The 23,683-nt window shown below is 43.6% G+C and overlaps 1 protein-coding gene across 6 annotated transcripts in view; it reads left to right on the top strand.

The window, feature by feature from the left end:
- nbas (NBAS subunit of NRZ tethering complex) overlaps positions 1–23,683 on the top strand; it is a 294,693-nt gene that overhangs the window by 60,605 nt on the left and 210,405 nt on the right. For all 6 annotated transcript variants that reach the window (XM_062983871.1, XM_062983869.1, XM_062983865.1 and 3 more), the window contains exon 21: positions 2,387–2,523. In XM_062983871.1, coding sequence (XP_062839941.1) covers positions 2,387–2,523 — 137 coding nt within the window. The remainder of the gene's footprint in view (positions 1–2,386; positions 2,524–23,683) is intronic.

Raw genomic sequence — 23,683 nt, 5'->3', positions numbered from 1 at the left:
TGGTCGAACAGTGCCGTCGCCCAGTTGGCCGCTGGCCCGTCTAGGAGACTGTAGATCCACGCCACCTTGATGTCTTCTTGGGGAAACTCGGCATTACGGGCCTCTAGATAAGCCTGGCATTGGCGACGGAAAACATGAACCTTAGAAGCTTCTCCAGTAAACTTGGTTGGCAGCGCCAGGGCCGGGAGACGGATTCCGCGTTCCTTCAATCCCCTTATTTCTCCCTCCTGCGCATTGAGCTTATCACGGATGCGGTCCACTTCATCCTTGTCGATGGTGTAACTGAGTGGTTGGGCCCCCGGTCCGGCTCCGGTAGACATTCTGGCCTAGGTTAATTGGTGCTTAGGGTGGCAGAGTCAAACTGTCACGACCCAGGCTGCAGAGCACCAATAACCATACACAGAGGCCAGAATCTATCTAATATCTTTATTAAGGAAATATATAAAGTTAATAAAAACAAGTATAGGAAATAGTCCAGAAGTAGACCTTTCAGGAAAGGTCAAAATTAGTCCAAAAAAGCAATGTCCAATATGAAATATTAAGGTCCAAAGTTGTAATCCAATAACCGAAACACTCACTTGCCAAGCAAGTGAGGGGAGATGACAAGGTCCTTTAGTCCATGAACTTGAGCAAGGCTAGGAAATAACTTGATTCTTGGCACACAAAGCTTGATTCAAGGCAACAAGGAAACGAGGAGCAAGAACAAGATCCGTGGTAATTACTTGGCGAGGTCCGGAAAACAAGGCAAGATCCGGGGAGAAAACGAGGCTGAGAACGAAGGCTTGGAACAGGAACAAAGGCTTGAAAGCAGGAGTAGCTGTCCACACACGCTGCTCCGGTAGCTGACGAATTGACTCCGCAAGATTCCTTCGGGAGCAAGGAACCTAAATAGGCCTCGTTTTCCCACCAGAGAACACTTCTCTGGGGAATCAGAAACGAAAGTCAATCTCTGTGTCCAGATGTATGACTCCCTAAAATTTCTCATGGCAGCAGGCTTAATCATCTGAATGCTTTGCTGCAATTCTCAAACTCCTGCGATTAGCTTGTTGCACTCCTTTTTGCTGGAGATAATAATTACGGCGCGAAAAAGAGGGAGAACTCGACTCAGGGCTTGTTTGGCAGATTTCTGGAAGACAAGCCTCCTGCAGGTGCAAAGGCTCAATTTCTGGCTGGGATAGTTCCTTTTCTGGCTGAAATGGTGGAAAACCCAAGTTTTCCTCTTCATCATTCACAACAGCACTAGGAACGGGACTACATGGCCCATGAGTCATCACATCTTCTTACCTCTGCTAACATTATTAACTCGCGGTGGAAGCCTCAGGCTCTAGCCCCGCCGCATGGCGTTGAAGCCGCAGCCCGCGAAGGGAGACTCGGGCCACCGCCTGTCAGCCTGCCTTCCCCTCAGCGGCGCCTTCCTCCCGCCGCCGCCTCCACAGGTCGGTCAGGAGAGGCGGCCATCTTGAGGCTGACCTCACGTGGGCGGAGCTAGAGGGTCACCACTGTCACCACCTTCTTCCTCTTCTTCATTGCCTCCTCCTCCTCCTCTTCTCCCCATTCTTCCTCTTATCCTGCCTCTTCTTCATCGCCTCCTCCTCCTCTCATTCTTCTTCTTCCTCTTCTCCTTTGCCTCCTTCTCCTTTTCTTATTCTCTTCCCTCTTCTTCTTCTCCTTATCTTTCCTCTTCTTGTTTCCTCCTCCTTTTGTCTCGTCTTCCTCCCCTCCTCCTTCTTTTCTTACTCTCCTTCCTCTTCTTCATCGCCTTTCTCATCTTCTCCTTCTTTCTCTACTCCTTTGTCTCCTCCTCTGAAAACTAGGTGCGTCTTATCATCAGGTGCGTCTTATAAAGCGAAAAATACGGTTTGTCCATTTGTAAAACTTGAAATGTGTAGTTTGGTGAGGTATCAGCACTCTTTGACAGAGAAGGCTAAAGATCTTGTAAAGCTATAGTTCCCATGACTCCACAGCACTGAACTATAGCTGCTAAAGTAGTGTCAAACTGCATTAGCTCTACAGTGCTGATGCACCCTGAGTTTAGTAAGTCTCATTCTGACTGTAGCTAATGCAGACACTGCTTTTATAATTTTTTGAAATGGGATAAAACCAGGTCTCATACATGCAAGACTGTTTTATGCTTTGTACTACAACACAAACCTGGAAGAGACCTAGTGCCACACTAGTGGTGCTAGTGGGAAATTTAGGTATCATCTTTTGTCTTTCAAAACTTTTTGATCATTTTATCTAAACGGGAATGAGTTCTATTTGCCAAATCAGTTGTCATAAATAAATAGAATATAGAGTACCATTTTTTTATGGGGATATGGCTATTTATTGTACAGAATAGTAGATAAACTGATTTCAAAATACCACACTGAATTTTTTTTTGTAGGAAAGCAATGTGGGAGCCCTGGAGATCTTGTTTACATACCATGGATCAGACTTACTTCCACATCGCTTGGCAATTCTCTCTAATTTTCCAGAGACAACCTCTCCACATGAATACTCCTTTCTTCTGCCTGAAGCTTGGTAAGTAAATGTTTGCTGAATGTTAATCAAAATGGTACTTTTTCTTTTTGAAATGTTGTGGTTTATGTTTCTGGGGAAAATATTCTAATCAAAAGGTGAATTTAGAAGAAAGGTTCTGCTCTAGCGGTTTGAAATCTGTTATTGCAAAAGGTATATTCATAGTGTAGTCATACATGTTCCATCCTAGGACAATAATGCTATTGTTCTAGAAACAAGGCAGGATATTAAACCATGTCTGGAACTTGGTTTAATACTAAATACTAAAAAAGTGGCAATGGAAATGAAAACTATAGGGTTAATTAGAATCTTCCAGATCCAGTTGCAGCTGAAATGGAGGAAGGTGTACGTGGAACAAATGCTGTTCATATGCCATCTTCTTAAGCTGAGGTGGCATCATTAGTTCTGTTTTCTTTTGTATGACTTCATTGCTGGCTAATCATTTATTTTTCTGTAATAGGCTATCAGTAGCCAAGTGCACAGTGATGTGAATTCTGGTAGATCTGGAAATGATGTTGGATATAATGTTGGAGAAATCCCCATGGAAACCAAATGTGGATGCTAAATTTGTAGCAATCACGGGTGTAAAACAAACAAGGAGCTGAAATTGGGAATAGTCAAATAGCATGGGAGCATATACAATGGTGTTTCAAAATAATGGACCCAATTTCAAAGCAGTACATTTCATGATAACACCTTACATTTACTCAAAAAGTTGGAAACGGTTTAATAAGTGCAAATGGTTTAATGGCTCAAAATGGTTAGTAAACTTGATAACCTGATGAAGTTATCAAGTTTTACTAACCATTTTGAGCCAGAAACAAATTTTCAAAGTAACTCCACAAATTGAGAATATCTCCTTAGGCCTTATGTTGCGGGGTCTGATATTGAGGCTTTTTGGGTGAGATCATAGTGAGAGGAACCAGTGGACTGCAATTCTATTCTGGTGTCATGAAGAATAATAGTCTTCCATTCTTCACTTTCAAGCTATTTACCCACTATATTACTATTTCAAAAGTGAGAAAACTTTTAGTCTGAAAATTCTATTCTGACATGCATATCTGATATGAAGCATGGATTTGTAAGATAAGAATTTAGAGTGGAAAAATAACTGAAGCTTAAGTTTAAACATATAATAAAATATGCAGTTGTTTGTCAGATGGATGATTGGGGATGGGGATGGACTAGAATTACCCAATGCCCAAAACTAAGCAAGCAGGACTCCTCTACCTCTTACAGAGGTGAAGTAATGATAATTTGAGGGTTTTGTAATATTGAGCAAAATGCTACCATGTGCTCATTGCCGCAGATTTATGTTCAAAGTCATAGTTACAGTGGATACAGTGTTGGCAACTCTAAGAATTGAAATTAGTTTTCTCATTTAAAAAGTTCAAGTCAAAGACTCAATTGTTCCAGCTTTCTTTTTCCCATACCACTATAATTTCACTTTAACTCCGGGCTGTTTGACAAATTGTATCTCCCTTCCTATATGAACCTGCCTGGGCCCTGAGATCCTTCAGGCCCTTCTCTCAGTCTCACCCCATCTCAAATTTGGTTGGTGGGAAGGAGAGAGCTGCCCTTTTTTCTCTCGGTGACTTCTCCTCAACTCTGAACTCCCTTTCTTCCCAGGGAAGCCAGAATGCCCCCCTCTCTGCTGTCCTTCCAACAACAGGCTAAAACCTTTCCTTTCAGGCAGGCTTTTGAAGAAGAACGTTTTAACATTGGGACAGGGTGTTCTGTGGAGAGCTATGTGAATAAGTTTTTCATTGGTTCTAATTGTTTTAACTGTTTATTTGCAATAGTTTGACAGTTTAATTCTATACCAACAACAGCAACAACTTAACTGCTGTGGCAACATCCTATGGAATACCACTCAATGTGGCAATTAAAGTGGAAAATTTATAACTGGGTGGTATGAAAGAGGCTTGCATACAACTGATCTGTTTTTCTAATGCTCTGAACCATGGGGAGAGCCTTGCATACAGTAAGGGCTCTTCTTTACAGTCTCTCTCCCCATTTCATAAAGCCTGCAGAGAACTAAAACTAAGGCAAAAGGAGAAGATGTGGAGAAACTGTATATGTGTGTAAAGTAGTTTGCTAATGTTTTAAAATGTACTGTATGAGAGAGTATTATCTGGGAAACTGGATCAGAGTAGACTGTTTTGTAAAGCATTGTCAACGCTTTAGAATTTTTGGTCAGGGAGGTATTTCTTACCTTTACATGTGAAGAGAAGGAAACCAAATGGTTAAAGCTGAAATTGTGGCAATGTGGGTGTTTTGTGAACTTCTCTTGTTCTTGCTTTAAAAATATATAATGGTGTGATGATCTTTGATTGTGGATAGGATTGACTGGCAGTTTCTGACTGGAGAGTATAAAAAAACCTAATTCTGTTCACGGAGGTTGGTCAGTTACTGGGCAGCACAGAGCAGCTGATGAAGAAAGAAATTGCCAGTAGAGAGCAGTTACTGAAGAGAGTGAAAGGCTGGAGAAAGACAGAAGACCAAAGTGAATTCTGGAGGAAGATTCAAGGCAAAGCTGAAATCACTTAGGAAGACAGTCGGAGAATGACACATGTGGCAGGGGAAACCCCGAAGGCAGCCTTCGAGATAGAGCTGAGGACACAGTGTCATTGGAAAGGGCAGTGAACTCGAGGCAACAGCTAGGGTCAGATCAAGCTGAGAAGCATGCCTGAGAGCAATTCATCGTACATCTCAGCATACAAAAAACTTCCATCTAAATTCTCCTTACTTGTCAGGCATAACAGTAACATACTTCATGTTAATGAGCACACACACACACACACCATATTTTCATAAACCTTTTCAGCAACTACTGCAACCACCATCATCTTATTTTTTTAAGGCACTGGATAGGGGCTTTAATCACTATGAGAATCTTAGGTGATCCAGGCAAAAGAGGGTTTCTTTGGGGAAGTGGGTGTGGGATGCTCTGAAGACCCGTTCACTTGCGGCCAATAACACTTCCTTGGCTTATCTGTGCGGAGGCCTACTCCTTTGGCGTAATGAGGCCTTCAAGTTGTGCCTTGAACTGCTGGTTGGTCAGCTTCAAGAACTGGACCTCCTCTGTGTGCTTCTTCTCCTCCGCCTGCTGCCTTTTCAGTGGCATTGCACTTTTCCGCAGCCTACCAGACCCTGTACGAGAGCAGCGTGGCCTTTGGCATGCGGAAGGTTCTGCAGGCTGAGCAGGGCAAGGCTGACATGGAGAAGAAGATTGCAGACTTGGAGGAAGGGAAGTGAGACCTGGAGAGGCAAGTAAATGAGCAGAAGGCCAAGTCTGATACCACCATTACCTTATTAATACATTTTACTTAATAACTAGAATTAAGCATGAACAAAACAGCAAAGAGGAATACAATTAATCATAATGAATTCACCAATACAGTAGAGTCTCACTTATCCAACACTCGCTTATCCAACGTTCTGGATTATCCAACGCATTTTTGTAGTCAATGTTTTCAATACATCGTGATATTTTGGTGCTAAATTCGTAAATCCAGTAATTACTACGTAGCATTACTGTGTATTGAACTACTTTTTCTGTCAAATTTGTTGTATAACATGATGTATTGATGCTTAATTTGTAAAATCATAACCTAATTTGATGTTTAATAGGCTTTTCCTTAATCCCTCCTTATTATCCAACATATTCGCTTATCTAACATTCTGCCGGCCCGTTTATGTTGGATAACTGAGACTCTACTGTAATTGTATATAATACTACAATATTGTAATATTTATTTATTTATTTATTTACATCACTTTTACCCCGCCTTTCTCTCCGAGGGGACTCAAAGCGACTTACAGTAAATAGGCAAAAATTCAATGCCTAAAAACAATGTAAAAACAACAATTCATATAAAACAATCTACAAAACAACAATTCATATAAAACAGATACCATTACAAAATAAAATCACATTATATAAAATTTTAAGCATGTCCAATATTAAAATCCATTCATCCAGAGTCCTCAATAAGTCTTCGTACAGGTCATGTAAAGTCCATGTTTTCATTCATTAAAAGCTTGCGTGCACAACCATGTCTTTAAGGCTTTCCTGAAGCCTAGGAGAGTTGGCATCTGCCTTATGTTGCTGGGGAGGGTGTTCCATAGCCAAGGAGCCACCACAGAGAAGGCCCTGTCCCTTGTTCCCACAAGCCTTACCTGCGAGGCTGGTGGGAACGAGAGCAGCTCCTCCCCCGATGATCTAAGAGTTCTAGAAGGCTCATAGGGGGAGATACGTTCGGACAGGTAAGATGAGCCAGAACCATTTAGGGCTTTGTAGGTCAAAACCAGCACTTTGGTAGCATATCGGCAGCCAGTGGAGCTGACTCAACATGGGAGTAGTATGCTCCCTGTAAGCCGCTCCTGTTATTAGTCTGGCTGCCACCCATTGTACTAGTTGGAGCTTCCGAGCCGTCTTCAAAGGCAGCCCCACGTAGAGCGCGTTGCAGAAATCCAAAAGGGATGTAACCAGAGCGTGGACCACCGTGGCCAAGTCAGACCTCCCAAGGTACGGGCGCAGCTGGCGCACAAGTCTTAGTTGCACTAAAGCTCCCCTGGACACTGCTGAGACCTGGGGCTCCAGGCTCAGCGATGAGTCCAGGAGAACACCCAGACTGCGAACCTGTGTCTTCAGGGGGAGTGCGACTCCATCCAACACAGGCTGTAACCCTATACCCTGTTCAGCCCTGCGACTGACCAGGAGGACCTCTGTCCTGTCTGGATTAAGTTTCAATTCGTTCGCCCTCATCCAGTCCGACACAACGGCCAGACACCGGTTCAGGACCTGAACAGCCTCCTTAGTGACAGGTGGGAAGGAGCGACAGAGCTGGACATCATCTGCGTACAGATGACACCGCACCCCGAAACTCCAGATGATCTCTCCCAGCGGCTTCATGTATATGTTGAACAACATGGGGGACAGTATTGACCCCTGCGGGACCCCACAAGTCAATGGTTGTGGGGCTGAGCAGGCATCCCCCAGTGACACCATCTGGGAACGACCCTCCAGGAATGAGTGGAGCCACTGCAAAACAGTACCCCTGAGACCCATCCCGGCAAGGCGTCCCAGAAGGATACTGTGATTGACGGTATCGAAGGCCGCTGAGAGGTCCAGCAGAACCAGCAGGGACACACTCCCCCTGTCCAGTTCCTGGCATAGATCATCAACTAAGGCTACCAAGGCTGTCTCGGTACCATGCCCCGGCCTGAAGCCAGACTGTGCCGGATCCAGAAAATCGGTATCTACCAAGAATGCCTGGAGTTGTGCAGCCACCACACGTTCCACGACCTTGCCCAAAAAGGGGAGATTGGAAATAGGCAGATAGTTCTCCAATTGAGTGGGGTCCAGTGATGGCTTCTTCAACAGCGGTTTGATCACAGCCAATTTAAGGCTCACTGGAAATATGCCTTCCCGAGGGGAGGCATTCACCACCACCTTCACCCACTCGGCCTATCCCCCTCTGGCTTCTCTCACCAGCCAGGGTGGGAAGGGGTCTAGGATGCATGTGGTAGCCCTCACCTCTTCAAGCACCTTGTCCACGTCCTCAGGCTGAACCAATTGAAACGAATCCATCAAAATAGGACAAGCAGGTGCACTTGTTACATCCTCAGAGACTGCCTTTAATATGGTGTCAAATCCAGAGCAGATCAAAGCGACTTTGTCAACAAAGAACCAAGCAAATGCTTCACAGCGGGCTGCCGAGTTGTCAGGGATTCCATCCCGAGGGACGGGATATAACAAACCTCTGACAACTCGGAACAGCTCCACCGGACAGTTCTGTACAGATGCAATATTAGCTGCAAAGAAAGAGTTCTTTGCAGCATCTATTACCATGGCATAAGCCTTAAGATAAGAGCCCAGCCGTGTTCGGTTTGACTTGTTCGATTTTGAACGCCACACGCGCTCTAGTCCCCTATTCTTTTGCTTCATCGCTGCCAACTCCTCGGTAAACCAAGGAGATGGTTTAGCTCAGGTACTCGAGATGGGATGTTCCAGAGCGATCGTGTCTATTGCCCTAGTCATCTCCCTATTCCAGAGAGTGACAGGGGCATCGACAGAATCACCAGCCGAGGTGGTGGGAGACTCCCCAAGAGCTATCAGGAAACCGTCTGGATCCATGAGCCTCCTGGGCAGACCATTTTAATGGGTCCTCCACCCCTGCGGAGGTTAGGGGGCGCAGCAAGTCTAAACCTGATCAGGTGATGGTCGGTCCATGGCAACGGAGCGATGGTAAGCTCCTCCACACCACCATTTTCCTCCCATCCCTGACAGAAAACCAAGTCAAGCGTGTGCCCAGCTCTATGGGTGGGACCAGATACTCATTGGGACAGCCCCATGGTTGCCATGGAGGCCATGAAGTCCTGAGCCACGCCTGAAAGGTTGGTCTCGGCATGGACATTGAAGTCCTCCAGCACTATGAGCTGTTGGGACTCCAATGCCAGGCCAGAGACCACCCCAGCTAGCTCAGGCAGGGAGACTGTAGTGCAGCGGGGTGGTCGGTACACTAGCAGAATCCCCAGTCTGTCCTGGTCACCTACCCTCAGGTAGACACATTCGAACAGGGGGATGGACTCCTTATAGATTACTGCGACAGCACCTCCCCTCCCTCCAGATCTTGGTTGGTGCTGCACAGTGTAACCTGGCGGACAAAGCCGGGTGAGGTTAACCCCCCCCAGTCTCGTCCAGCCAGGTCTCCGTTATGCACGCCAGGCCTGCCTGTTCATCCAGGATAAGATCCTGAATGATAACAGTTTTTCCATTGACAGACCTGGCATTCAACAGCACCACCTTTAACCTGGAGGGACCGCCAGCCTGGGCACCCAAGTTTACCATACCAGGAGGCCATTTTAAATCTATAAGAACTCTTTTTCTTGCCTTAGGCCGAATTAATTAATTAATTAATTAATTTATGCCTCCCTTTCCTGTATCTCCCCCTCCCCTGAATTACTTCTATGGGGACTCCTCGGCTATTAGATGGCCACCCTCTCGCCACATGGTCCATCATTATGTTAACATCAGCTTTTGAATAAGGGCACAGATCTTCTTTTTGCTGCGTCATACTTCTCCCTCCTTTCAAGTTAATTAAATTCTCTCCTTCCCCTTCTCCTTCACCTTGGGAGCAGCGGGAGCTAAATTAACGGAGGCTCGACTGGGTAACCGAGGCTCGACTGGAGGTTAAGAAGTAACAAGCTTACCATTAAAATGATCGCAGCGTCTAGTACAGTGCCCGAATGCATCACTATAATCTGTACTTTGTACTACTTGTGTTGTTTTTAAGGTCACTTCTTGCACCAATTACCCACCGAACCTTCCCGCCCCCTAACTGACCCCTCCCTGCTCCCCACTATTACCCTAATTGTATACTAACCCCACAGCTGATGTTTTTTTTATTTTTATTTATTATTAAACTTATATACTGCTACTCCCAGTTTGGCTCGGAGCGGTTTACAAAAATAGATTAAAACAATACACTTGGCTTTAAAATAACAATAAAAACAATAAAAACAACAATAAAAGCAACAATAAAACAGACATAGCCCTGAGTTTTTCACCCATTGAACGCTTGTCAGAAGAGCAAGGTTTTGCAGGCTTTCCGAAAGGCAAGTAAGTCTCGGGTGGTTCGAGTTTCCACTGGCAAGGCATTCCATAATTGAGGGGCTACAATCAAGAAGGCTCTCCGCCTAGTAGAAGACAAATGATAAGTCTGTATGTTAGGGACTTCAAGCAAATTTTGGTCTTCGGACTGATGTAATCTCTGGGGTTGATAGGGGGATAAGCGGGCCCTCAGGTACGCTGGCCCCAGACCATGTAAGGCCTTGAAAGTTAGTACCAGTATCTTGAAAGTAATCCGGTACTCAATCGGTAGCCAGTGCAGCTGTTGAAGAATTGGGGTGATACGCCACCTCGCCGGCACCCCGGCGAGAAGACGAGCAGCCGCATTTTGCACCAGCTTCAGTTTCCGGATCACTGACAGAGGAAGGCCAATGTAGAGGGCGTTACAGTAGTCGAGCCTTGATATGACCATCGCCTGGATCACTGTCGCCAGGTCATTCCTAGATAGGTAGGGAGCCAGTCGCCTAGCCTGACGTAGATGGAAAAACGCAGATCTGCTCACAGCAGAGACCTGGGCCTCCATTGTGAGCAGAGGGTCCAATAAGACACCAAGACTTTTTACAGAAGATGACGGACGTAGTGTCTCATCATCCAGGGTAGGCAGCTGGATCTCCCTCCCACCCGGACGGCCCAGCCAAAGGATCTCCGTCTTCGCTGGATTCACCCTCAACCTGCTGGCACGCAACCATCCAGTAACGGCCTCAAGGCACTGATGGAAACTATCGGGTAAGGAGTCCGGCTGGCCTCCATCCTCAGAATGAGCTGAGTGTCATCAGCGTACTGGTGGCACTCGAGCCCAAAGCTCCGTACCAGTCGGGCAAGCGGTCGCATATAGATGTTAAATAATAGAGGAGAGAGAATAGCTCCCTGGGGCACCCCACAAGTTAGCAGAGACCACGCGGAAACCATCCCTCCCCTCACCATCCGCTGTCCCCGATTCTGGAGGAAGGAGGACACCCATTTCAGGGGTATCCCCCTAACCCCCGTCATGGCTAGGCGGTGGGTCAATAGATTGTGATCGACCGTATCAAATGCTGCTGTGAGATCCAATAACACGAGCAGCGCTGATCCGCCTTGATCCCTTTGGCAGCGAAGTTGGTCTGTGATGGCGACCAGCACAGTCTCCGTCCCGTGCCCCCTACGGAAGCAGGACTGGAAGGGATCAAGTCCGGCTGTGTCATTGAGGAACTGCTGCAACTGTTCCACTGCTGCCCTCTCAACCAGCTTGCCCAGAAACGGAAGGTTCGAGATTGGGCGGTAGCTAGCGGGAACCGAACGATCTAAGTCTGGTTTCTTCAGCAGCGGAGATACCGATGCCTCTTTTAAACCCTCTGGAAAAACTCCTTGCTCAAGGGAGCTATTTATTATATTCAACAGAGGTTCACGTAATCCATCTAGGCAGGATTTTACTAGCCAGGAGGGACACGGATCGAGGGAGCAGGTGGTCGGCCTAGCTGCAATCATGATCCTGTCAACAGCCTCTGCATCCAGTGGGGTAAACCGGTCGAGGATGGGCCCGGCGAGTGGCCACGGAGTCTCAAGTTCACTTACTGTATCCATCGTGGCAGAGAGTTCCCGGCGAAGAAGTGAGATCTTGCCTGTAAAATAGCTCTGGAAAACCTCAGCAGAAGGAGCCAGATCATTATTGTTAATTATAATAGCAACTATACAGTTTATCTCTAAAGTGCATTAGTGCTTATTGTTCCGAACAATAGATGCTGTAGTGTTCTTTACTCAATCCAGGAGTAGTTCATCGAGCCAGTTCGAATTATTAGGGGTCTCGTAATATAATATAAGAGGTAGTGTGTTAAAGTTCGGTTCCATAAAGTGCAACAGTCAGATCTTGCCCAGTAAGTGCTTAGTAGAGATGGCTATGTTCTTGAGGTTCAATCATGTGCTAGTGGGACACTTTGGTCAAAGTGCATAGCAGATAATTCATACAGTAAGGTGCTTAACAAGGCAGTTGGTTCAGTTCAATAAAGTGCTTAATAGTATATGGTACAATATACTTAATAGTATGGTACAAGCCACTTGCCTCCACACTGCAACAGCAACAGTATCTCTACCTTTTATGTGGAAGATCATTGCAATTGTATCCCATATCAGCCGTTGTGACTAGTAACTATTAGCAGATTTAGCTGTCTGAAGTGTTAGTCGTTTTGCAGTAGGAGATTCCATAAATAACCCATGCCCATGTATTCTCACTGTCTTCACATCAAGGAGGCTGTGATAAGACCTCTTTTAAAGGAACCTTCCCTAGACCCCACTGTATTTGACAACTACAGACCAGTCTCAAATTTTCCATTTCTGGATACAGTATTGGAGCGTGTGGTGGTTTCTCAACTCCAAAGGTTTCTGTATGAAATGGATTACCTAAATCCATTTCAGTCATTTTAGGCCTGGTTATGGGACAAAGACAACTTTGGTCCCTGTGGTGAATGACCTATGTAGAGAACTAGACAGGTGGAGCGTGTCCCTGCTGGTTCTCCTGGACCTTTCGGTGGTTTCAATACTACTGACCATGGTATTCTTCTGAATCATCTTTCTGGGATGAAGGTTTGGACGTCCTGTTCTTCAGTGGCTCCATTCCTTCCTGGAGGGATGTTCTCAGAAGGTGGTACTGGAGACTCCTGTTCGACTCCTTGGCCACTGGCCTGTGAGTCCCTCAGGGCTCTGTTGTCCCCCATGCTGTTCAACATATACATGAAAACACTGTGAGAGGTCATCTAGAGTTTTGGAGTGCGGTGCCATCTATACGCAGATGGCACCCAACGATATCACTCCTTTCCACGTAATTCCAAGGAAGTGGTTCCTGTGCTAAACCAGTGACTGGCAGCTGTAATGCATTGGATGAGGGCAAACAAATGGAAGCTTAATTCAGACAAGACAGAGGTGCTCCTGGTTAGTCATAAGACAAATATGGGAATAGAGATTCAGCCTGTTTTAGGTGCGGTCACACTCCCCCTGAAAATGCAGGTTTGCAGTTTGGGAGTACTCCTGACTTCGGCTCTAAACCGGAAGGCCCAGGTTTCAGCAGGGACCAGGAGTGCTTTTGCACAGTTAAAGCTTGTGCATCAACTGCACCTGTTCCTGGAGATCTGGCCTCGGTGGTAGCCCCATTCCTGCTTGCCTTCCGCAGTTAGTTAAAAACATTTTTCTGCCAGTAGGCATTTGGGGAAAGATGAAGGGACAATGCTGGGAAGGTTATGGGTGGGATTTTTTTTTTGGGGGGGGGGGGAATATATATTTTAAATTATATATATATATGGCAATATTTTTATTGTGAAGTTTATAAGCAACTTGAACATTTCTTCTTACAATAAAAAAATTCTTTTCTCGATGTAATAAAATACATACATGACATCGTAACACCAATCTACCAGGGTGATGGGCGGGAAGGGTGGGTATCAAGAAGATGGGAAACAGAGAGGGAATATGTAACCACAACACACAAAGTGAGTAACAATCTTAAATGAGAAAAGAAATATATATGTGTGTATATATACACACACACACACACACACACCCACACACCCACACACAGTAGAGTCTCACTTATCCAACACTCGCTTATCCAACGCATTTGTGTAGTCAATGTTTTCAATACATTGTGATATTTTCTGTCAAATTTGTTGTATAACATGATGTTTTGGTGCTTAATTTGTAAAATAATAACCTAATTTGATGTTTAATAGGCTTTTCCTTAATCTCTCCTTATTATCCAACATATTTGCTTATCCAACATTCTGCCAGCCCGTTTACATTGGATAAGCGAGACTCTACTGTATATATAAAAGAAAAAGAACATAAACCTGACAGCATCTACACGAAACACACGTACACACACAAAAGAGGGGGGGGGGAGAAAAAGAAAATGAAAAGAAAAAAAAGAAAGCAATAACAACAACATATGATTAACATGTATACAGTTGCTATAATGTCCTTATTACTTCCAGAGCTCTGGATATGGTCTTCTTCTTCTTCTTCTTCTTCTTCTTCTTCTTCTTCTTCTTCTTCTTCTTCTTCTTCCCTTCATTTCTTTTGGTTTTGTAGTTACACATATTTAACTACCTTTACTTTATATTATTTTCCCAGGAAATTTCCTTAGTCCAACTTTATATAGAAATTAATTTTCTCTTTTTGTAAGTATTCTTTCATCGGTTTCCAATCCATTTTATTGTTTGATGTTCTATCCTGCGCTAGTTTTTGTGTTAGTAAGTCCATATTCATTACGTCCATTACTTTAATGAGCCATTTCTCCATACTAGGTATTTCTTCTGATTTCCATAGTTGTGCCAGCGCTATTCTCGCTGCCGTGGTGAGATAGAATATTAGTCTGTCTGTATTTTTATCTGTCTGTGTATCAATGATCCCTAATAAAAAGCATTCTGGCTTGAATTCGATTTTTTTTGAGCAATTTTTTATCATTTTTTTATGTATTTCTTGCCAAATTATTTTTATTTTCTTGCATTCCCACCACATGTGGAGAAAGGTGCCGGTGTGCTTTCCACATTTCCAGCATGTTCCCTGGGTTTTCCCTCTATTAATTTTTGCAAGCTTATTTGGTGTCAAGTACCACATATGGAACATTTTGTACCAATTCTCTTTTATTTCCATAGCATAGACCCATCTTAGTTTTTTTACCCATATCTCCTCCCATTGGCGTAGATATATTGTGTGTCTTATCGCTCTGACCCATTTTATCACTACTTCTTTTATTTGATCTTTTTCCAAAGCCCAGGTGAGTAGTTATTTGTATAGTATTCTTGTCAATTTTGAATTAATTTTTAAAATTTTATCCCATAATTTCTCTGTTGTTTCAAATCCTTTTTCTTTATCTTCTTTATATTCTTCTCTAATCTGCCAGTATTGAAGCCAATTTATAGTTGGATCTATTTTTTTATTTCTTCGTGTGTTTTTAGTTTTATCTCTTGATTAGTAGATGTTAGTAATTGTTTGTATATGAGCCATTTTTCACCGGGGGTTTCTCTTCTGAGATTTGCTTCATTAGGTGAAAACCACATGGGAGTTTTAGAGTGGAATCTGGTTTTGTATTTGTTCCATACTCTAATTAAGGCAGACCTTATAAAATGATTTTTGAAACTTTTTTCTATTTTTGTTTTGTCTTTCCAAAGATAACTATGCCACCCCCGTCTTAGGTCTTCTCCCTCCAATGTAAGAATTGTCTTCTTTTCTAATGTGGCCCAGTCCCGTACCCAAGTCAATGCTGCTACCTCATAATATAACTCCAGATCCGGGAGTCCCAGTCCCACTCTGGTCTTATCATCTTTTAGACTTTGGATTTTTGTTCGTGCCTTTTTATTGTTCCAGATAAACTTTCTAATATCTTGCTCTCATTTTGCAAATATTATTCTAGATCTTACTATTGGTATTGTTTGAAATAGATATAATACTTCAGGTAAAATATTCATTTTCACTACGGCTATTTGGCCTAGAAGTGACAGGTTCAGATTGTTCCATCTTTTCATTTTCTCTCTTATCTCTGTCCATTTTTTTCATAATTATTTTTCAACAGTTGAGCATTACTTGCAGTAATCTCTATTTCTGAATACTTTACTTTTCTTACTATCATTATTCCAGTGTGTTTTTCTAATTCTTCTTTCTTCTTCCTCGATATGTTTTTTGTAATCATTTTCATTTTTTCCTTGTTAATTTTAATAAAATCTCCAAGGTCATTATAAAAATTAATGGGGAGATAGGGCACCCCTGTCTCTTCCCCTTGTATATTCTGAATTCATTAGTTTTATGGCCATTTACTATAATACTTGCAGATTGTTGTGAGTATATTGCTTGGATCGCATTAAGAAAGTAAAATCCAATATCCATCTATTTTAATACTTCTATTATGAAGTTCCAGTTTACCTTGTAGAACGCCTTCTCGGCATCTAAAAATAACAGGCCTACCTCTTTTTGAATGTTCATATCATAATGTTCTATTATGTTTAGTATGGTCCTAGTAATATCTTTGATTTGGCATCTACTGCTTAAGGTAATAACCTTAGCCTGGACATAGTCTGGAAACTACTTGAAGTGGTGGTACTTCCACAACAGTTGTGGTATAAAAAATGTGTATCTCTTCAGAACTATTCACTTGCACCTTTAAATAAATAAATAATCAGTCATACATATGCAACAAACCAATCCACAATTATCCCATATTTTGAAATTTGCATCTTTTACACATGTTTGTCTTCAATTAGCAATGATTATTTAATTCATTATCCACCCAATCTTTATGGAATATATACAAAGAGCACCAGCTCCCCTCAGTATCTGATTTTCCTATGTAACACCAAGGGATTGTGTATTTGCAGTTATTATTTTAAATCCAATGCATTGCCTGTATTGAAATCTCACATGCGAAACATGGACAGCTGTAGAAAAGAATCAGTACAAGCCATGATGTGATAGATAATGTGATTTGTTGTAGGCTTAATTGATATTGGCATCAGTGTGATTCAGTGAGCTTCGGTATTGCAAGCTTTGCTCTCTTCTGACTGTAGTGCTGGTGAGTTGCACTGCAGTTAGGTCAGGCATCTTTTCCTACATACACAAGGGAGCAAACCAAAGCTACTTTCATAGTTTGAGCAATGTTATTTGCCAAGTATGTTTCTTGCCTCCTTAAATTTTGATAAACCTTCTCCTACCATGTCTAAAGAAGGCTCAACAGAAAGCATGAGAAACATCACTCTTAATTTTTTTTGCCCTTGGTTCTCTACTGTTCTGTAGTTGTGATACATTTAAATGAAAGGGAAACAGTGATAGTCATTGGATATTTTAACTTGAGCTCTGACATATTCTTAAAGAGTCTTTCTCTCTGCTCATCTTAAATCAGAACAATGCATTCATAGTGCCTGATCTGGTGTAGGTACATAGCCTTGTAATTTTAGTGCTTATGGTAGCTTGAAATAAGATCCTTATTTCCCAATCCTTCTTTCACATTCAGGTTCCCCTTGTGAATATGTAGTCTTTAAAAGATAACACACTTTAAAAGATTATTAACCTTTGGGAAAAAGTGGCATTTGCTAGCCTAAATTATAGGATTTTATTTGATTTTATATTACCTAATTCAGACCACGATATCTTCTTGCTTCTTATTGTATTGGAGTCTTTTAAAGTAAGTTTATAAGACTTTTTAAAGTATATTTTATATCTTGAAAGTATTGTCACATATGAGAGCTCTTGTGTGCTGAGCAGTGGCTAGAGAAATAAGATTACAGCAGTACATCCGGCTTTGTCATTCTTGCAAAAATTATAAGGTGATTTCATTTCTTCCTATAAAAGTGGAAAGCCGATTAGACAGCCTAATCAAAAACTTAACTCCTGAAAGTATGGTTCATTCTTCAGTAGCTTTTAAAGCTGTAGTGCACACAAAATATACTCGACTTTGTGCTTCTGAGAGAAAGGTGTCAGCTTTCTCTCTATCATACCTTCTTACTGGATTCTGCAGATTTGAGTGTAATTTTAAAGGTTCATGCTTATTGTATATAGGGTTGTACCTAAAACCCTGTGGCCACCTGGACTTGCACACCTGGTACTTGCAAATGAAAAGGTGGTAAAGTTTTTTTGACCACTTAGAGCTCCTACATGTATGCTTTTCTACTCTCAGCCCAGAAATATCTAATCTAAGTTGGCTTGTTCATCCATTACCAGTGGAAACTTGTATGTGTGATTGCAGGCAGAGAACTTGGAAAATGACTCATTTCCCTGCTTCTTTTATAGATTTATAGATTAAAAAGATCTGGTGCTGGATATGTTTTGGATTACAACTTCCACAACCCCTTACCATTATCCAGTAGTATGATCAGAAGTTGAAATCTAAGATGATGTTGGACTCATATTTAAAAGTGGGAGTCAGGCTGAAACAGTAAAGAGCTAAAAGATGGCATGTCTTGTGAGCCTAGTATTCAGCAACATCTTTGAAGTGTTGTGATTGCTTTCTGCACCCCAAATTTAAGGCTTTCGGATATACCGTGTTTCCCTGAAAATAGGATATCCCCATAAAATAAGACCTAGTAGAGATTTTGGTGACTGGCCAAATATAAGACCTCCCCTGAAAGTAAGACCTAGCAGGAGGAAGCTGCCCCTGAGGAAGGAACCCTCCCCCCTTCCCTTTCCCTTCGCTCGCACCCTCTAGCCTGGGCCGGCCACCGAGGGGCTCAAAGGGAGAGAAAGACCTTACCATCCGGCCCCTTCCCTCAGCCATACTGACTCAATTTGATCTCTGATGGCCTTATTCTTAACCACTCTTACAACCATTCCCTTTATAAACTAGCTCAGAGCTGGTGTCTTCCACTGCCATGGACTATCAAGTGATTGCTGGTACTTTGTGACTACTGTGTATATTCTAAATCAAGGGAATCCTTCCCTCTCCCATAAGAGTCATTGACCTGCAAGAAAAGTTAATCAGAGGGCACATTCTGTTGTGTTTCTGGCAAGAGTCAGCAGTCCTGCCAGCACAAATGTTTAACCCCCAGGCTCTGCCTGGTCTCTTTTTGGACAATGAGAATCCACCCGGTACTCATCTTTCCCCTCGCCTTAGGATGTGGCTGTCTTTACCCTACTAAAACCTGAAGAGGAAGAGGGCAGGGGTCCTCCTTCCAAGGGCAGATCACGTAAGAAGGGTAACGACAGGCCTGCCAAGCACAGCTTTGTTAATTGGCAGGGTACTCTGTGTTCATGGGGGTGGTAGCAGCAGCCTTCCCATGGGGGTGGTAGCAGCAGCCTTCCCAGAGCAGCAGCCTTCCCAGAGTGTGTGTTGCACCTCATTAACCATCAAAATAATGTCATCAGGGCCAGAAAGCTTGCAGGCAAGGCAGCTGCAATTGCCTATGACACTGCTTTCCTCAGAGTGCCAGGGTCAGGTGGGACCTCACTAATCACAACATTTGGCTCACCAGAGTCAGGCCTAGCATCAAGAGCAAGCACGAGGCAGGTAGATTGGATCGGGGGTGGGGCAAAAAGGAGTCCAGGCATACAGTTTGCTGGGAGGCCACTGAAATCCAGATACCGAAAACAGAATGAGATTTAACCAAATTGCCCACCCCTATTTCCAACAAGTATTTATCTAGCTATACCCTTTGGCTGTCAGCCTCTTGCCATCTTCTATATATAATTTCTTGCTCTTAGCTTTTATATGGATAATAGTCACATTTGTGAACTGTCTGGTATCACCTGAAGGCAGCCTTTTTGTCTAAAATAAATAGTATTTTTCTCCTCTATACTTAAAAGAGGGAGGGAGTCTTGACAAAGCATATAAAATATGAAGACAAGTGAGAGATTCTTTTTTAAATATTTTTTCTTTTCAGAACAGAAACAATTGAAACTCTTGGCTTATTTTGAGAATTGCTGCCATGTGAATTGAAGAGGTATTCTCAATGGAAAATAATGTCCTTCACCAGCATTAGCAATGTGCATGCCCAAGCCTTGCTATTCCTGTTTTTGTTTTTAATGCCCTAAACTACACTATTGCTGTATTATAGACGACACATTAGTCTCACAAAAGTCAGATAAATGACTCCCTTAACTGCCATAACTTTGTTGAATTGTACATTATGACTGCAGTAAAAGTGGGGAGGGGATCACATTTGAAGACAGCAGTTCATATATATGTTCCCTCATTTTCATTTAAGCTTTCTCAAAAATTTCCTTAAGGTGTAACTTTTCATGCCAGATTTTTAAAAATATTTTGTGTTCTAAAAAGAAACAAAGTAAAACAAACAAATATTTTCCATATAGGCAGTCCCCGAGTTACAAATATCCAACTTCCAAACAACTCACAGCTGCAAACGGGGGTGAGACAACAGGAAGTGAGAGAAATCTATCCCTCAGAAGGGAAATTCATTCCTGAAAGAGTTATCATTGGGAAAATATGTCTGCACTGAAGCTTTAGCACCAATCCTTGTTTCCACAACAAGCCAGTATTTTCAAAATCTTTATAGGGACAGGAAGAGAGGTGAAATCTTCTGAATAGGGGCACAGACAGTTAAACAAACACTACGGTGGGGTTAACCCTTCCCTATACTATCCAAAGCTAAAATAAGTATGTTTTGGTTGGTTACACTTAAAATATGTACTTGTTCCGACTTACAAATTCAGCTTGAGAAGAAACCTACAGAGCCTGTCTTGTTCATAACTTGGGGACTGCCTGTATATAAATCTACCAAAACTATACAGGGGGGTGACTCTTGTGATCTCTTCCAACTCTATGATTACATACTGTCAACTACAACTTAACAGCTTTTTAAAAACAGAAATTACAAAATCCCCACTTTGTCTGATGGTTGTTTTTCCTTATTAGTTTACTTTCTTAAATGGTAATGTTCTACTTTTGACAAAACTCATTCATTAATTACAAAGTTGTTAAATTTCCCCATTGTTGTTGTGAAAAAGAACAGATCCAAATCAGATTTCTTGTTAATCAGTATAGTCAGTTGGTCCATTTTTCTATATCTCCATAATCCATTCTTGCATTGGGATACCTTCCACCTTTGAGCTTACACAATTCCTGCTGTGATATTCTCCTGAATTTTCTTTCTAAATGGTCATCTAGCATTCTCAATAAATAGAACCTTGGTCTCATCTTAAGTTTAACCTTAATAATATTTCCCACCATGAAATCTATTTGAGTCCAAAACTTCGAGGCCTTTCTCCAAGACCACCAACATTGTACTCACACTCTGGATGATATCACCCAGCGGCTTCATGTAGATGTTAAACAACAAAGGGTACAGTACTGAACCCTGTGAGACTCCATAAGACAATGGTTGTGGGGTCGAACAGCTGTCCCCTATCAACACCTTCTGGATACGGTTCTCAAGGAAGGACTGGAGCCACTGCAATGCAGTACCCCCAGGGCCCATTCCCGCAAAGCGACCCAGAAGGATACCGTGCTCTACGGTATCGAAGGCCGCTGAGAGATCCAGGAGAACCAGGACACACTTCCCCTATCCAGCTCTATGCGGAGATCATCCAACAAGGAGACCAAGGCCGTCTCAGTTCCATGCCCCGGTCTGAAGCCAGACTGTGCCGGGTCCAGATAATCAGTTTCTTCAAAGAACCCCTGGAGTTGCGAGGCAACCATGCGTTCCACGACCTTGCCCCAAAAGGGAAGATTGGAAACAGGCTGAAAGTTATTCCAATTAGTGGGGTCAAGTGATGGTTTCTTCAACAGTGATTTTATTACGGCTTGTTTGAGGCCGGCTGGAAGTCTGCCTTCCTGGAGGGAGGTGTTCACTACCACCCTCTCGACCAACCCCCCCTCTGGCTTCTTTAACCAGCCAGGATGGGCAGGGGTCTAGAATGCATGTGGTCGCTCTCGCTTCTCCAAGGACCTTGTCCACATCCTCGGGTTGCACAGATTGAAATGAATCAATCAAAATAGGACAAGCAGGTGCTCTCGCTATATCTTTGGAGATTGCATCAACCGTGGCGTCAAGCTTGGAACGAATCAAAGCAATTTTCTTTGAAAAGAACTGGGAAAAAGCTTCACATTTCTCTGCCAAGTCGTCTGTGGGCGCAGTTTGAGGGGTGTTGTTAAGCAGCCCTCTGACAGTTCTAAAAAGCTCGGCAGGACAGTTTTTGGCAGCCTCAATTCTAGAACTATAATAGGTTTTTTTACAGCAGCCATTGCTTTGCAATATGCTTTCCTTTGGGCTTTAACCCTTTCTAAATTTGATTCGCTCCGTCGCTTTCGCCACATGCGCTCTAGGCGCCTCGTCTCACGCTTCATTGCTGCCAACTCCCCGGAGAACCAGGGCGCTAGTTTAGCTCTGTGCATTGCAAGGGGCCACTCTGGAGTGATCATGTCTATTGCCCTGGCCATTTCCCCATTGTAAAGAGTGACCAAAGCATCAACAGAATCACCTACTGAGGAGGCAGGAACATCCCCAAGAGCCATCAGGAACCCATAAGCCTCCTGGGGCGGACCATCTTAATGGGTCCACCACCCCCGCGGAGGTTAGGGGTTGCAGTAATTCTAAACTTGACCAAGTGGTGGTCAGTCCATGACAGTTGGACTACCGAGAGCTCTTCCACACCACCACCATTCTCCCATCCCTGGGAAAATACAAAGTCCAATGTATGTCCAGCACAGTGGGTAGGGCCAGAAATCACTTGGGACAGTCCCATGGTTGCCATTGTATCCATGAAAACCTGAGCCGCTCCCGAGAGGGTGGTCTCTGCGTGTATGTTGAAGTCTCTCAGCACAAGAAGCCGCTGAGACTCCAACACCAAGCTCGAGATCACCCTGGCTAGCTCATTCAGGGAGTTTGTAGTGTTGCGGGGTGGACGGTACACTACAAATATCCCTATACTGTCCCAGTCTCCTACCCGCAGGTGACACGCATAATGGTTGCACTGGGCATTTACTTTGCAGTTTGTATTATCACTGAGATGTTTTCTTAACCTTCTGCTCAGTTCATGTCAAGGACAGAACGCCACAAGGTTCAAGATAACAGAGTTTATTGGATTACAGAACTCAAAAATGCCCGTAAAATACAAGGGCCAGGCAGTATTAGCCTTTAGGAGCAAAAAGGGGCAAGGAAAAACATTCAAAAGATAAACCGGATTAAACCGGAGTTTAATCCGGGTAAAAACAAACTGCTTGCTTCAGCCTGGGGATAAACAAAACAAAAGCCGAGGAACAAAAGATACAAAAGAATGCAACTAATTGGCAGCAGATTCCTCTCTGCTGCCAACACTGTGCTTAGAGTAACTTGCGTCGCTCCCACACACACAGCAGACAGGATTTCCAACACGAACAGATCAGCCAAGGATTGTAGCAGTAGAGTAGACCCAGTTCCTTTCCGTAGATCAAAGCCAGAAGCAGACGTTTGTAGATTCCAAGTCCAAGAAGGGGGGAAGACAAGCCGTGGTCAGTTCAGTCCGAGTTTTCAAAACAGGAGATGGCGTCCGTCAAGAAGACGACGGAAGGTCAAGGTCTCAGCACAGGAAAACACACCAGTCTTCAGGAAAGCGTCCCACACAGATCCCAAGCGTTCGTCCAGATTACCTTGCCCAACGCAATTTGCAATTGCTCCCAAGCCCCATTTTATGCCAGTTACAAATCCTCATCACTGTCAGCTGTCCTCCTTAACCCGGGCGTTTCCTCATCACTTTCCTCATCAGAGCTGGAACACCTCTGACTACGCCCCACAGCATCTCCAGCTGTGGATCCCGTCCCATCCCTCCAGCTAAGCCATGGGTCTAATCCTGAAGGTCCCCATTCATCTTCTATCCCATCATGACCAGTGGCACCCAATTCCTCCCTTACTCGAGTCCAATCCATCTCATCCTCCTCCGAGCTAACCAGCCCCTCCTCCATTCTCTCCGTAAACCCCTCAAAAGACTCTTCGTCAGATGGTGCTGCAAAAATGTCTCGCAGTCTTTTTCTTTCTCGCTCCTCGAGAGTATCTGACTCTCGAGGAGTCTTACGCCCACGTCTGTCAGTAACAGAGCCATGAGGCTCAATCATAACACTATCCCCTCTCACAAAGGCCTCCTCCC

The sequence above is a fragment of the Anolis carolinensis genome, chromosome 1 (assembly GCF_035594765.1).
Source record: "Anolis carolinensis isolate JA03-04 chromosome 1, rAnoCar3.1.pri, whole genome shotgun sequence".
NCBI classification, from domain to species: Eukaryota; Metazoa; Chordata; class Lepidosauria; order Squamata; family Dactyloidae; genus Anolis; species Anolis carolinensis.
Note: the sequence above shows the minus strand (reverse complement) of the source record. Positions and strands in the feature narration are given on the sequence as shown.